Below are 12,952 nucleotides of genomic sequence, written 5' to 3'. Positions count from 1 at the left end.
GCTTTGCATCCCCTTCTTGGCATTCACACCAAACCTCTTCCACCATCCCCAATGCATAAGGGAGTTCTCTTGTCTTAGCCTTTTAAGCATGCTCAGAGACACCAGTAAAACCACTGGACAGCTGCCGGTTCCTTAGGAGTAACAAGCTCTCCCAAATCCTGGTAAACTAACTCGCTGCAGGGATCCATTGTGTTAGGCCAAGGCCTCTCCTGAGGACTGTGCTGTGCTAATAGTGGTTTCTTGAGTCCTTTTCCTTCTGCTCCACAAGATCTATCCTTTGGGGATGGGGGTAGAAAATGACTTAGAAGGAAGAGAGAAGGGCTGAAAGTAAGGTACTTCCCTGTGGACTGGGATCAGCAATCCAGTGGCCACCCTAGTTCTCTCCTTCCCACCCAGCAGGGCCATGTGGATGGGCCACTCTTGCAGAGGGTGACAGGTTCTTGCAGCGGACACTTTGTTTCTAAGTAGCATTTCCCTGTCAGGACTTCCCCAGCAGCCCCAACCTGGGCCAAGTTGAGCAGCCTCTACCCCTTACCATCTCTGTTAGTGTCCATCTGGCGGAAGATCTTCTCTGTCCTTTTCTCTGGGGTTGACTCATCTTCAGGCATTTTCATCACAGAGGAAACCATCTTGTAGATCGCCTGTGGACAAAAGCAAGAGAGTGGTAAGAGAAACGCAGGAGCTCTATTATTAATCCTTCTGAATACGGGGGTGGAAGGAAGGTCCCTTCATGAATAAGGAACCGGTCCTGTCCCCACTGATTTCTTGTAAGCCATGATAAGGAGTCACTGGTAGTGCTTGCTCAAGGCAAGTACTCTACCACTTGAGCCACAGCAACTACTTCTGGTTTTCTGGTGATTTACTGGAGATAAGAGTTTCACAGACTTTCACAGACTGCCCAGGCTGGCTTTGAACTGTGATCCTCATATCTCAGCTTCCTGAGCAGCTAGGATTACAGGCATGAGCCATTGGCACCTGGCATAAAGTCATTGTTTTAAACTAAGCTCACAACTGGTAATCAGATTTACATTGGACACTTTAGCCACAGGAAAAAAGTCTTAGAAAAGTAGATTTTGTCAGGGGGTGGGCAGAAAATTCCAGAAGGTTCTGGAGTTCTGGATATTGACAGGTAGAGACACCTGAGAGTATGTCAGCACCAAATGGAATTGGGGGAGCAAAAGGGAACTGGAACTGATGCTTAAACTTTCTTCCTTGACACTCATATTTAGAATTAAGCCTGAGCAAATGAGCAGACATCTCCCTTCTCTCTCTCTCTCTCTCTCTCTCTCTCTCTCTCTCTCTCTCTCTGTATATTTCTATCCCTATACAATTTTCTCTCTGCTCTCCATATCAATCAAGTAAAGCCCCTTAAGGATACTCAATCTATCCACAGCTCTGGCCTCTCCATTTAGAAACCATGCAAATGCTGGGTGCTGGTGGCTTGTGCCTGTAATCCTAGCTACTCAGGTGACTGAGATCTGAGAGTCATGGTTAAAACTCAGCTTGGGCAGGAAATTCCACGAGACAATTAATGACCAAAAAGCTAGAAGTGGAATTATGGCTCAAATGGTAGAGCTAGCCTTGAGTACTAAAGCTCTGGACAGTGCCCAGGCCCAGAGGTCAAGCCATAGGACCAGCACCCCCTTCCCTAGTAAAAAAGAAAAAAAAAGAAACCATGCAAGCATTCCATGTACACACACACAAACACACACCTTACAGATTTCAAGGCTGTAAAACTCATTAATGATAGACACATGAAGAAGTGTTCAACCTCTCTAGCCATAAAAGAAATGCAAATCAAAACAACATTGAGATACCACCTCACCCCAGTTAGAATGGCTATAATCAAGAACTCTAATTAAACAACAGATGCTGGAGGGGATGTGGACAGAAGGGAACCTTACTGCATTGTTGGTGGGAGTGTAAACTTGTTCAACCACTTTGGAAAGTAGTATGGAGGTTCCTCAAAAGACTCCACATAGAGCTCCCCTATGACCCAGCAATCCCACTTTTGGGCATTTACCCAAATGTTCACAAACAAGACCACACTAAAGCTACCAGCACGACTATGTTTATTGCAGCCTTATTTACCAAGCTAAAATATGGAACCAACCCAAATGCCCCTCAGTAGATGATTGGATCAAGAAAATGTGGTATATATACACAATGGAATTCTATGCCTCCACCAGAAAGAATGACATTGCCCCATTTGTTAGGAAATGGAAAAACTTGGAAAAAATTATATTAAGTGAAGTAAGCCAGGTCCAAAGAAATATAGGTCCCATGGTTTCCCTTATTTGCAATATCTAGTATATGTCTGAGTCAAGCAGAAAAGGTCAGATAAGTTGATGTTAGGGAAATGAACCATAAGATATGTATTCAAAAGTTTTTTCTTTCATGGGATTGTTTCTAACACATTTATAAGATTATTTCTTTGTTGCTTTGTATGTCCCTCCCCCATGGTATAACCCCTGCTTTCACGGTATTTGATGTTGTTATAATTTGTGGAGGGGAAGGGAAAAACAAATCGTTTAAATAGGTATACGGTGGACTCATTGCAACAATGAGACATACAAGTCATATGTCGAAAACGAACTTTACAACTTTGGTGGGGGGGGGAAGAGGGTTGGGTGGGGGGAGGTGGGGGAGGATAGGATGGGAAAGGGAAACAAAGGAGGAGGCTACAATGCTTGATAAGAAATGTACTCATTATCTTGCCCATGTAATTGTAACCCCTCTATACAGTATTTTCACAATAAAAAAAACCTCATTAATGGACACCAGTTATGAAAATCCCTGCTCTTAGTTCATCCCTACCCTAGTTCTTATTTGTTTGTCAAATCTTAACTGTTTAACTACTTACTACATACCAGGTTTTAGGATTGACCTGATAGGCTTTGTTGTGAAACAAGTCAGGTAGATGTTGTAAAAATAATCAGAGAAATGAGCACAAGACCTATGGACTACTACAAAGGAGGATGCACAGGTCCATGAAGTGAAGTTGCAGGTGACTGGGAAGATTCCCTGAGGGCTGATGATTGGACACAGGGCTTCAAGAGTAAAGGCTAAGGAGAACCCTGTCGTGGAAGACTAACATGGGAGGGGGTGGTGGTGGTGGTGGTGGTGGTGGTAGAGGGGTATGGCATACATAGACACAGCCAGCCAGCTAGTTTCATAGACCAAGCTAAGAAATTCAGTTTCTCCTAGAAGTAACAAAAGGATAGAAATGATATTAAATCTAATTTTTTTCTATTTACACTCATTTACACTCATTACACAAATTTACTTTTCCTGGGTCCTCTTTTTCAAGTCATAGTATCCAGACCATGACAGAAATGGTCATTTACAATTTACTACACAATAATTTCTTGCCTGCTGGGTACTAGGAGGTGGGAATACAGTGGCCAACAAGACAGACGTTACTCTTCTTGTTCTCGCATATTTCACCTATTCTTTAGAAGAAGATTTGGATGATGCCATACTGCAGGCCCAAGGTGATCCATTTCTCAGCAAGCTCTGTTTAGATGGTCAGTCATTCCAGGAATGCCTTCATAATTGACATGAAAGCCTTCAACTAGACACCACTGGGTCTTCTAGGGGCAAGTAAAGTCCCACTGGACTGGGGTACTTCTTCAAACTCTCAGCCTTGAAGGTTGGAATGCATGAAACTCCTTTTCTTGGTCTCTGATACTAAACCAACTAGTAATAAGGTAGAGATTATTCCCTTCATTACTCCAGGTTGGATGGATGAATGAAAGACCAGGCAAACCCACACATGTGTGTTAGAAAAAGAGGCTCTCACACCCAATGGAGTGTGTCAGAGTATTAGTCTTTTGCTATTAGCTAAAGAAGTATGGGCTACTACCGAGCAAGGGGGCCCAGTCCATTGAGCTCACTATGAGGAGGAAGTAACATCTTTTTAAGGAAAATGTTAGATTAGTTTTTTTATTGTTGTTGTTTTGTTTTGAAAGTCCATTAATTTATAGATAGGAATTCACAGACTATTCGCTATTCTGAGAGCACCGGCGTAATAAGGAAAGAGCAGAAGTGATGAGTTCCAGTGGTGTCGAGAGTAAGTAAGTGCATGACAGCATTGTAAACGCACTTGGAGAATCATCAGTCTCTGCTCCTTTCCCCCAGCATCAACAACAAGAGCTGATGCTTGTAGAACTCAAAATCTGGGACTTTACAGCAGAGAGAGGGAGAGTAAGGAGTAGGGAAGGGGAGGAACACAGAACTTTAGACAGAAATCTGAAGAAAATTATGTCACATATTAGCTCCATTTCTCCTCAGATTTAATGGAATTAAACTGTGAAGAAACCAGGCTACTTCCTTGCTTTATTTTTAGCAGTATCAGTGAGAGGTCTAGCAGGGACATCCTGTTTTTAATTAAATTTGAAGCATCTTATTCCTGTTCCTGGGTAAATGGAGAGCTTTGGGATACCTAGGAGCCCAGCTCTGGCTTTGCCTCAGTAGACTCAGAAAATTCCTAACTGTAGGAATATATGTATGTTAGGTATAAATAGTTTGTTTCTTTTTTAATTTTTGCTCTTTTCTTTCTCTTTCTTTCTGAAAGAACAACTTTTTGGGATGCTGGAAAGGAAAGGGCTCACATCTGAACTGACAAAGACTAGAAGATTAACTGAAGCCAGGCACAATTCCAAGAGCCAACAGTTCACATTCTCTGGTCTGAAGGAAACCAGACCAATTCTTTTCACCAGAAAATGTGGAGCCTTCCAACAGGGAACCAGACAATCAAGACCTTGACCGCAGACTAAGGGCAAAAGAAGTTGAGAAGCACTGGGCTGTTTTTAGATTACAGATAAAGAACAGCACCCTGCTTTGAAGGATTTATATACCAGGGAAAGAGGATGGATGAAGCCATGGAAATTTCTTTTGGAAATGCTGTTAAAATAGGATCCTAATCTATATGTCTGGAATAGTGTAAATAAGTTTCCCGCCTCGAGTTAGAAGAGTACATGAGATCAGAAACTTTCACACTTCCCTAGTGCTCCTTTTAGGTGCTTCCCACCCCCTCATCCCCAGGGAGATGTAAGATTAGGGTCCCCTTCCTTACCAGCCAAAAACATTCCTCCCTTATATTAGGTTTCATGTAAGATTTTGCTTAAAAAAACACTTTTTACTGCTATAAAGTTTAATCCACAGAACCTTTTTGTGTTTGTCTCTTTGTAATACCAAGACCCTTCAGAGATAACATCACACATTTGTCTTCAGACCCACGTTCCCTGTTTGAAAGAATCCAACACTGTGCTTTTCTAAACTGTAGTTATGGGAGGTTAGATGTAGCCTCAACGTGGAAGAGTTTTATTCTGTTTGAAGGAGTCCAACGGTGCAATCATGATAGGCCGACCACACAAGTAAAACCAAAAGTAAAGATCTATCTATCTATCTATCTATCTATCTATCTATCTATCTATCTATCTATCTATCTATCTCTGTACGTATGTATACATCTTATCTATCTATTAGTTTGTACACAGAGACAGATAGATAGATAAACAGACAGACAGACAGACAGACAGATAGATAGATGTGTATGTAAAGATCCCAAACTTTTTGAGCCTAATAGGTAGAGCCCACTGTTTCACTTAATGGTGTTCTCTCTCCCTCCCCTCCTTCTCCCAGTATGTGTCTCTGTCTCCCTCTTTCTGAAAAGCTTTGTATCACCATTAAAAAAAAAAAAGCCAGGACATCCACTGCCGATGGGAGAATAAAAAAGTTTTCTCAAAGCACTTTTCAAAAAAGTTCCAGTCTTCAAGAGCAGGGAGCTCATCACCAAGAGTATGGGAAATACTGCTTACTTTCACATCCTTCAGCACATCTTCCTGCATCGAAAACATCCATTAAATTACACTTAGCCCAACTTCTCACAAGCTAATTTGACCAGAACTTTTTTGTCATGAAGCACTTGTAAACTGTTGCTGAAACCGGTACCTAACAATATTCTCTCTGAGCCAGTGTTTTACTTTAGCTCTCTCTTCAGCTGTGTGTGTTCTCTGTTCTTTTGTTTTCCTAAATAATCAACAAGGCTTCCTCATGAGATTTCTATTGATGTCTACGTTTCTTTTAGACAAGGATATTGTCTTATTGATCAGGGTGTGCTTTAGACTCTGATACTTCCTTCAGTCAACAAATGTTTGTTGGCTTTGTAGTAAGTAAAAGTGACAGTGTGACACCTTTTAGATTTAGGAAAGGGAAGCATAACCTTGCCTTCAGCGAGTGCCCAGGGCAGGTGACAGGAGGACAGATACCATTTTTAAATAAGAGCAGAGTGCTGCTTCTGACCCAAAGGGTCACAGCTAAATACCATTTCACCTGCATCAGCAGCAACAACAAACCTAAAAGGCAATATATGCCCAATGATAGCTTTTAAAACCGTGGGGACTGGACAGCAAAGGATTGTGGTCTCTGGAAACTGGAAATAAAAGATCAAAGCCCTATGATGGCCCTAGTATCATGCTTTGAGAGTCTCTAAGCCACAGAGCCAGGAAGGCACCCATGTGGTTCCTGGCTGACTCCCTGGCTTGGGTGGATAGAGATGAGTCTGGAGAGTTCTCGGCTGCAAGTGTTCACAGTACAAGATAGGAAACAGCTGATGAGGGAAAAAGAAGAGGGGTAGAGAAAGGGAGGTAGGAAAGGAAGGAGGGAGAAAGAGAGAGAGAGGGAGAGAGAGAGTGCTACTGCTGTTGCAATCCTGTGATCCCTTCCACACAATTTGATTTCAAGGCTTAGTTAAAGCTATAGTCATCAAGAAAGGGTGGTATTGTGCTCATAATAGAAAGTGAAAACAACAGAATGAAATAACATCCAGAAATAGACATACATTTATGAACAACTGATTTCCCACAAGGGTGTGGGAACAATTCAGTGGAAAGAAAAGATACACTTTCCAACAAAGATTCTGAAACAGCTGGATATCCATAGGCAAATGGGTAAACTTCAATAGCTACCTTAAACCACATCAAAAATTAACTTCCAGTGTGTTATAGATTAAACATCAAATGTAAGACTTAGGGAAGATGTAGTAGAAAACTTTTGTGATGTTGGATTCAGCCAAGAGTTCTAAAGCTCAGCATGGAAAGACTCAAGTCACTGCAAAGCAAACTGATAAAGTGAATGTTAACTTAAAAGTTTCTACTCGTGGCAATCCATGATAAAAGAATTAAAAGATAAGCCTAAGACTAGGAGAAAATATATACAAAACATATCTGCTTAAGAACTTGCATGGAGAACACATAACTCTCAAAACAATACTAAGAAAACAAAATTCAATTTTAAAAATGAACAAAAGATTTGAGCAGATATTTCTACAAAGAACATAAAAGAATGACAAACATGCTCAAATGTATAATATTAAAAAATGTAGATTAAAACTACAATGGAACTACAGAGGAACTACATGCCAACTCTTTTTTTTTTTTGTCCAGTCTTAGGCTTGAACTCAGGGCCTAGGTGCTGTCCCTGAGATTCTTTTGCTGAAGGCTAGTGCTCTACTACTTGAGCCACCGTACCACTTCTGGCTTTTTCTGAGTAGTTTACTGGAGATAAGAGTCTCATGAATTTTTCTGCCCAGGGTGGCTTTGAATTGTGATCCTCAGCCTCCTGAATAGTTAGCATTACAGGTGTGAGCTACCAGCACCTGTCTGGCATTGACTCTTAAATTCTAGGTGCATCATACTTTACATGGAGGCTAAGTTAAACTCTATACAATGAGGTATACAATAAAAATATTAAACCTATAGGGACAAACCGAACACAACAGATAAGCAAACATTAAGGTTAGTTCTCAGAGCATATCAGTAGCCTAAGTCTTTGCTTGAAAGAGTTTTCTCATTGATAGAAATCTAACTTGCATTTCAGGGTAACATCTATGGTCCACATCCATAAATGAGAACTAGGCAAGGGTCTGGAATGGAATACTGAAGCCATTAAGATGGACTAGAAGTTAGAAGTTGTTCCCTCTGCCTGCCCTACCCCCAACCCCTCCAACTCCACAGAATCAGAGAAGCACAATGTTTTCAGGTCTTCAAGGAACATATTACAAGTGACCCAGTATGTATGACAACAATTTAGAAAGGTCTTGGAAGCTGGACGCCGGTGGCTCACGCCTGTAATCCTAGCTACTCAGGAGGCTGAGATCTGAGGATATCGGTTCAAAGCCAGTCCAGGCAGGTAAGTCCGTGAAACTCTTATCTCCAAAAAACCACCAGAAAACCGGAAATGGTGCCGTAGCTCAAGTGGTAGAGCACTTGCCTTGAGCTGAAGAGCTGAGGGACAGTGCTCAGGCCCAGAGTTCAAGCCCCACAACCGACAAAAAAAAAAAAAAAAGGGTCTTTGAAGGGAAAAATGCCAGCGTTATTCAGGATATGGTTCTAAAATTAACATAAAGATGTCTCTCTGAGCCAAACACATGTGATTCAAACTTATAATCCTAGCTACTATGGATTTGCTAGACATTATCTCCAAAACAAGCAGGACTGGAGCTGTGGTTTAAGTGGTAGAGTATAACACTAACAGGCACAGAGCTGTAAGTTCAAACCCCAGTAGTGAAAGAAAGTAATCTCTTTGGTTCTCAGTGATACAAACACTCACAGAATGTTTGTCTGAATTGATCATAGTTGCTGACTCATCTATGAGGAGGATCAGCCACTTATGCACGGTTGCCATCCCGACACACGTTCTCCTCATCCACTTGCTGTAGATGAACACTGGCACCTTATTCATCATAGGAGAGCATTAAAGAAACAACAACAAGAAAAACAACTTCCTACACAGCTAAAAGAATCAAACTCCAAATCTCCCCAATGGTCTGCAAGTGTGTTTCCAAATTCCTTTCTTTGGGTTTCATTGACCCAAAGTTGTGAAAATTATGTATTCTAAAGTTCACCTTGCCTTCATTAAAAGTGTTGTTAACCTGAATCACAAGTAGCTGGGAAGGGTTGGATTCAAAGACAACAGGAATCTGAACCCCAAGTACTTTCAAGCCTTCATTACAAATGATTTCAGCCTTCTCTTTCAAGTAAGAATCTAAGGACTGCTGTTACATTTCAGTAGCCTGTGGGTTGTTTGGAAAGGCTTTTAACTTGGTCTTGAGAACAAACTGGGCAAACATTTCAATGCATGTCTGAAGACTCAGCTCAGCAGGATTTACAGGAGTCCTGGTGCTGACTATATTCTGTCAGGTAAAGGTGGTCCTCATTTGCTTCTGGTGAGCTTCAGAGTATGAGCCTACAAGTTTTAGCTTATTCCCAGATAGCCTTGTGGGAAAGACAGCAGGGGGAAAAAGGAGAAGCATCTTCGAGTCAGGAGTATCTCTTCCATCATTTCCACCAATGGGGAGATTTTATTGGGTTATCCCCTTTTCTTTGTGAACATACACTTCACAACTAGGTAAATTAAATCGAACACTTAGTGGAAGATTCTACCTATCACAGCACTCTGTTGATGAATTGGAAATGAACTTCACTTTTATTTAAAAGAAAGTTGAGCTGAGAGATTCAAGAATGGGACATTGTGACCAAGGAAGATGGGAAAGTAGAAAAATGTCAAAAGTCTAGAGATACTGCCTTTGTCCAAGTCACCTATTCCCATGGGTCCATTCTTTCTTTGGCTTCCTCTTCCTCTTTGCTTCGAGTATAGCTGATCAATTTTTGCCTCCGCCTATAATTTTCATTCCACCATAAGGCTAATGCAATACAGTATGCATATGCCTCACCAATGACAGTCCAATCACTGAAACCTTAACTTTTAAAGGTTCCTGGTTGGTTACTTTCTGACAGAGGTAAATGTACTTCTATTTTACACTTTCTATACTTTTTACCTGGGAGTGAAGTAGTTACATTCACAGAGGATTCCTCTCCTGTCTCCTAAAGTCCCAGAGGGTATTTAAGCATTCATGGTAGAATCAGCAGTGCCACTCTGTTGCTTAGCCCTTTGCTCCAACACCACCTGTGTGTGACAGTACAGGGATTCAGACCTGCCCTTAGCTGGAATGAGGACCAAGGATCTATTTAGGGTAGGAAAGATTCTCTTTCTTGCAGCGATGGCCTAATTGTGGTATCCATAGACAGCAGAGAATCTAGCAGAAGGTAGGGTAAGGTTAGGGTTGTTATCTGGCTTAAGACACCTGACAATGATTTAGATGTATAATAAAACATTGAGACTAAATGATATTCCCAAAGTTGTCACTCACAATAAATATGTGAGTAAAAAGGTTCATTTAAGGCTCTAAAATAAATTTGCATATGGTTTTGCTTGTTTATTCAAATGTTGCTATAGCATCAATTTTCTTTAAAACAGGCTACCCTACTCTTCGGCATAGCTGGTACACTGAAAAATGGACATACAAAGATGTCCTGGTCTGAATGCCTGGAACTTGTGAGTATGTTACCTTACATAGGATAAGAGACTGTGCAGGTGTGATTGAATTAAGGCTATTGGGATGAGGGGATTCTCCTACACTACCCAGATCATTTTGATATAATCACAAGGATATTTATAAGTGGAAGAGAGATACAGAGTAAGATGACAGAGGAATGATGCCATGATGGACAGTCTACCACTGTTGACTTGGAAGGTGGATGAAGAGGTCCACACATGAAGGCTGAGGCAGCTTGTAGAAGGTAAGGAAAGGCATTGTCCCTAAGAAACTCCAGAAGAAACACAGCCAACACCACACCTTCCATTTACCCAGTGAAATCGAGTTTAGACTTTAGACTTCCAGAACCGTAAGGTAATTTCTGTTGAGTCAATAAGTTTGAGATACTTTGTTCTACCAGGCACAGGAAATTAATACAGTGTATTTCAGTACTACACAGCAGCCACACTAGTTTGGTAAATTTTAGGGGTCTTTCCTACCAATATTATAAAAGACAAAAGAGTTGCTGCTTGTTACCCCAAAGAATATTTTGTAGATACCCCAATTAAACCACAGAAAATGACATCTGAGAAAAACAATTAGAAAATCCATGAGTTGGAAACTCCATTCATTGTCAAGCCTAATTATAAACTTAATTTCCTATCACACCTTGCCCAGTTATTAGTGTTTTAGATAAAAACCATGACTTTTCATTTTTTGTTAAATTGTTTGAATTTCTGAGTCTTGAAGGGATGGGGATTCAGCCAAGATTTTATATAGCAACACTTGTTATGAAGCTCCAAGTGTTACATTAATAGAAACTTGGTTTGTTTATGGTTCTCCTAAACCATGATTTCCCTCTACTTCAGTACTTCCAGATGCATCTTTCTCCAAGTTCCTAAACGAAATTTAACAGACAGTGACTTCTTTGAAGCAAACGACTGTTTTCCTAATGGTGCAGATCAGCTGGAACAAAGGCAGGAGGATCCCCACAAAGGCCGAGAGCTTCTAGTGACAGGGACAAAGCCCAGAGTGTGGGCTTTCAGAGGAGGAAACAAAAGATAAAGAATAGAATGGGAAGCTCAATAAGATCCTATAGTGAATTCCTAGTCATCCAAAATAATTGAAAACAGGGAGATTAGCATAAGAATGTGACAGAATTCATAAATCTCCAGTAAGAGAATAGAATGGTGAAGCCCTTAATGTGAAAATGATTTGAAATTTAACATAATCTCTTTGATGATTTGAAGTCTTCAGGGTGCTGCAGCATTTCCTACAATCATAAATATTAATCATCAAGGTGTGGCACTGGAGAAAACAGGAAACTGGAGTCTTCTATTGTCAGACTTCTTTAAAGCCACCAGTATACAGACATTCCTTAGGAAGTTGTGTATCTTTAGAGTTAAGCCATGGAAACCCACTAGGGGTCTGCAAATGGACTAAGGTAGTGGGGATCATATCTCTGTCAACTTTGTGATCACTTTTCATATTTTCTATACTGAACCTGGTTGAGTCACTCAAACCTGAGCAAGTGTCTGCTAGCACTTTCTGGATCTTTTTCTAAAGCATTTTCAATGAAACTCATGGAAAATGTCTCTAGTAACAAAAGTACAACTTCTAGCAAAATAACTTGAGCATCGTGTTTGTTTTATTTGCTTTTTGGGATGCCAGGACTGCATCTACAGACCAGACAGATTTAAACTTAAAGAATGGACATTAAACCAGGCACTGGTGGCTCACTAACTGGCATCCTAGTTACTCAGGAGGCTAAGATCTAAGGAGTGTGGCTCAAAGACAGCTTAGACAAGGAGTCTGTGATACTCTTATCTCCAATTAATAACCGTCCCCCCCAAAAAAATTCCAGAAGTGGAACTGTGGCTCAAGTGGACAAACATCAGCCTTGAGCAAAAATAAAGCTCAGGGGAAGTGCCCAGGTCCTGAGGACAAGCCCCAGGATGGCACAAAAGTAAGGAGGAAGGAAGGAAGGAAGGAAGGAAGGAAGGAAGGAAGGAAGGAAGGAAGGAAGGAAGGAAGGGAGGAAGGGAGGGAGGGAGGGAGGGAGGGAGGGAAAGAAAGAAAGAAAGAAAGATAGATCAGCAAATTACTCTTTTTTTTTTTCTGCCAGTCATGGGGCTTGAACTCAGGGCCTGGGCACTCTGTCCCTGAGCTTCTTTTGCTCAAGGCTAGCACTCTACCACTTGAGCCATAGTGCCACTTCTGGCTTTTTCTGTTTATGTGGTACTGAGGAATCGAACCCAGGGCTTCATGCATGCTAGGCAAGCACTCTACCACTAAGCCACATTCCCAGCCCAGCAAATTACTCTTGATGCCCTTTTTTCCTGATCCTAGCATCTGCCAACTGAACTTCCTGCTAACTAAACTTCCACATTGTTCTTTTTTTTTTTTGGGTCAGGTCGTCGGTTCTGAACTCTGGGCCTGGGCGCTGTCCCTCAGCTCTTCAGCTCAAGGCTAGCGCTCTACCACTTAAGCCACAGCGCCACTTCCAGCTTTTTTTCTTTTTGCTTATGTGGTACTGAGGAATCAAACCTGGGCTTCATGCATGCAAGGCAAGTG

The 12,952-nt window shown here is 41.3% G+C and overlaps 1 protein-coding gene across 4 annotated transcripts in view; it reads right to left on the bottom strand.

Moving 5' to 3' along the window:
* The window catches only part of Ncald (neurocalcin delta), a 377,152-nt gene that overhangs the window by 2,832 nt on the left and 361,368 nt on the right, over positions 1 to 12,952 (bottom strand). For all 4 annotated transcript variants that reach the window (XM_042672983.1, XM_042672985.1, XM_042672984.1 and 1 more), the window contains one exon: positions 536 to 641. In XM_042672983.1, coding sequence (XP_042528917.1) covers positions 536 to 641 — 106 coding nt within the window. The remainder of the gene's footprint in view (positions 1 to 535; positions 642 to 12,952) is intronic.

This window comes from Dipodomys spectabilis, unplaced genomic scaffold (genome assembly GCF_019054845.1).
Source record: "Dipodomys spectabilis isolate Male_0828 unplaced genomic scaffold, ASM1905484v1 ptg000783l, whole genome shotgun sequence".
In the NCBI taxonomy this organism is placed as follows: domain Eukaryota; kingdom Metazoa; phylum Chordata; class Mammalia; order Rodentia; family Heteromyidae; genus Dipodomys; species Dipodomys spectabilis.
Note: the sequence above shows the minus strand (reverse complement) of the source record. Positions and strands in the feature narration are given on the sequence as shown.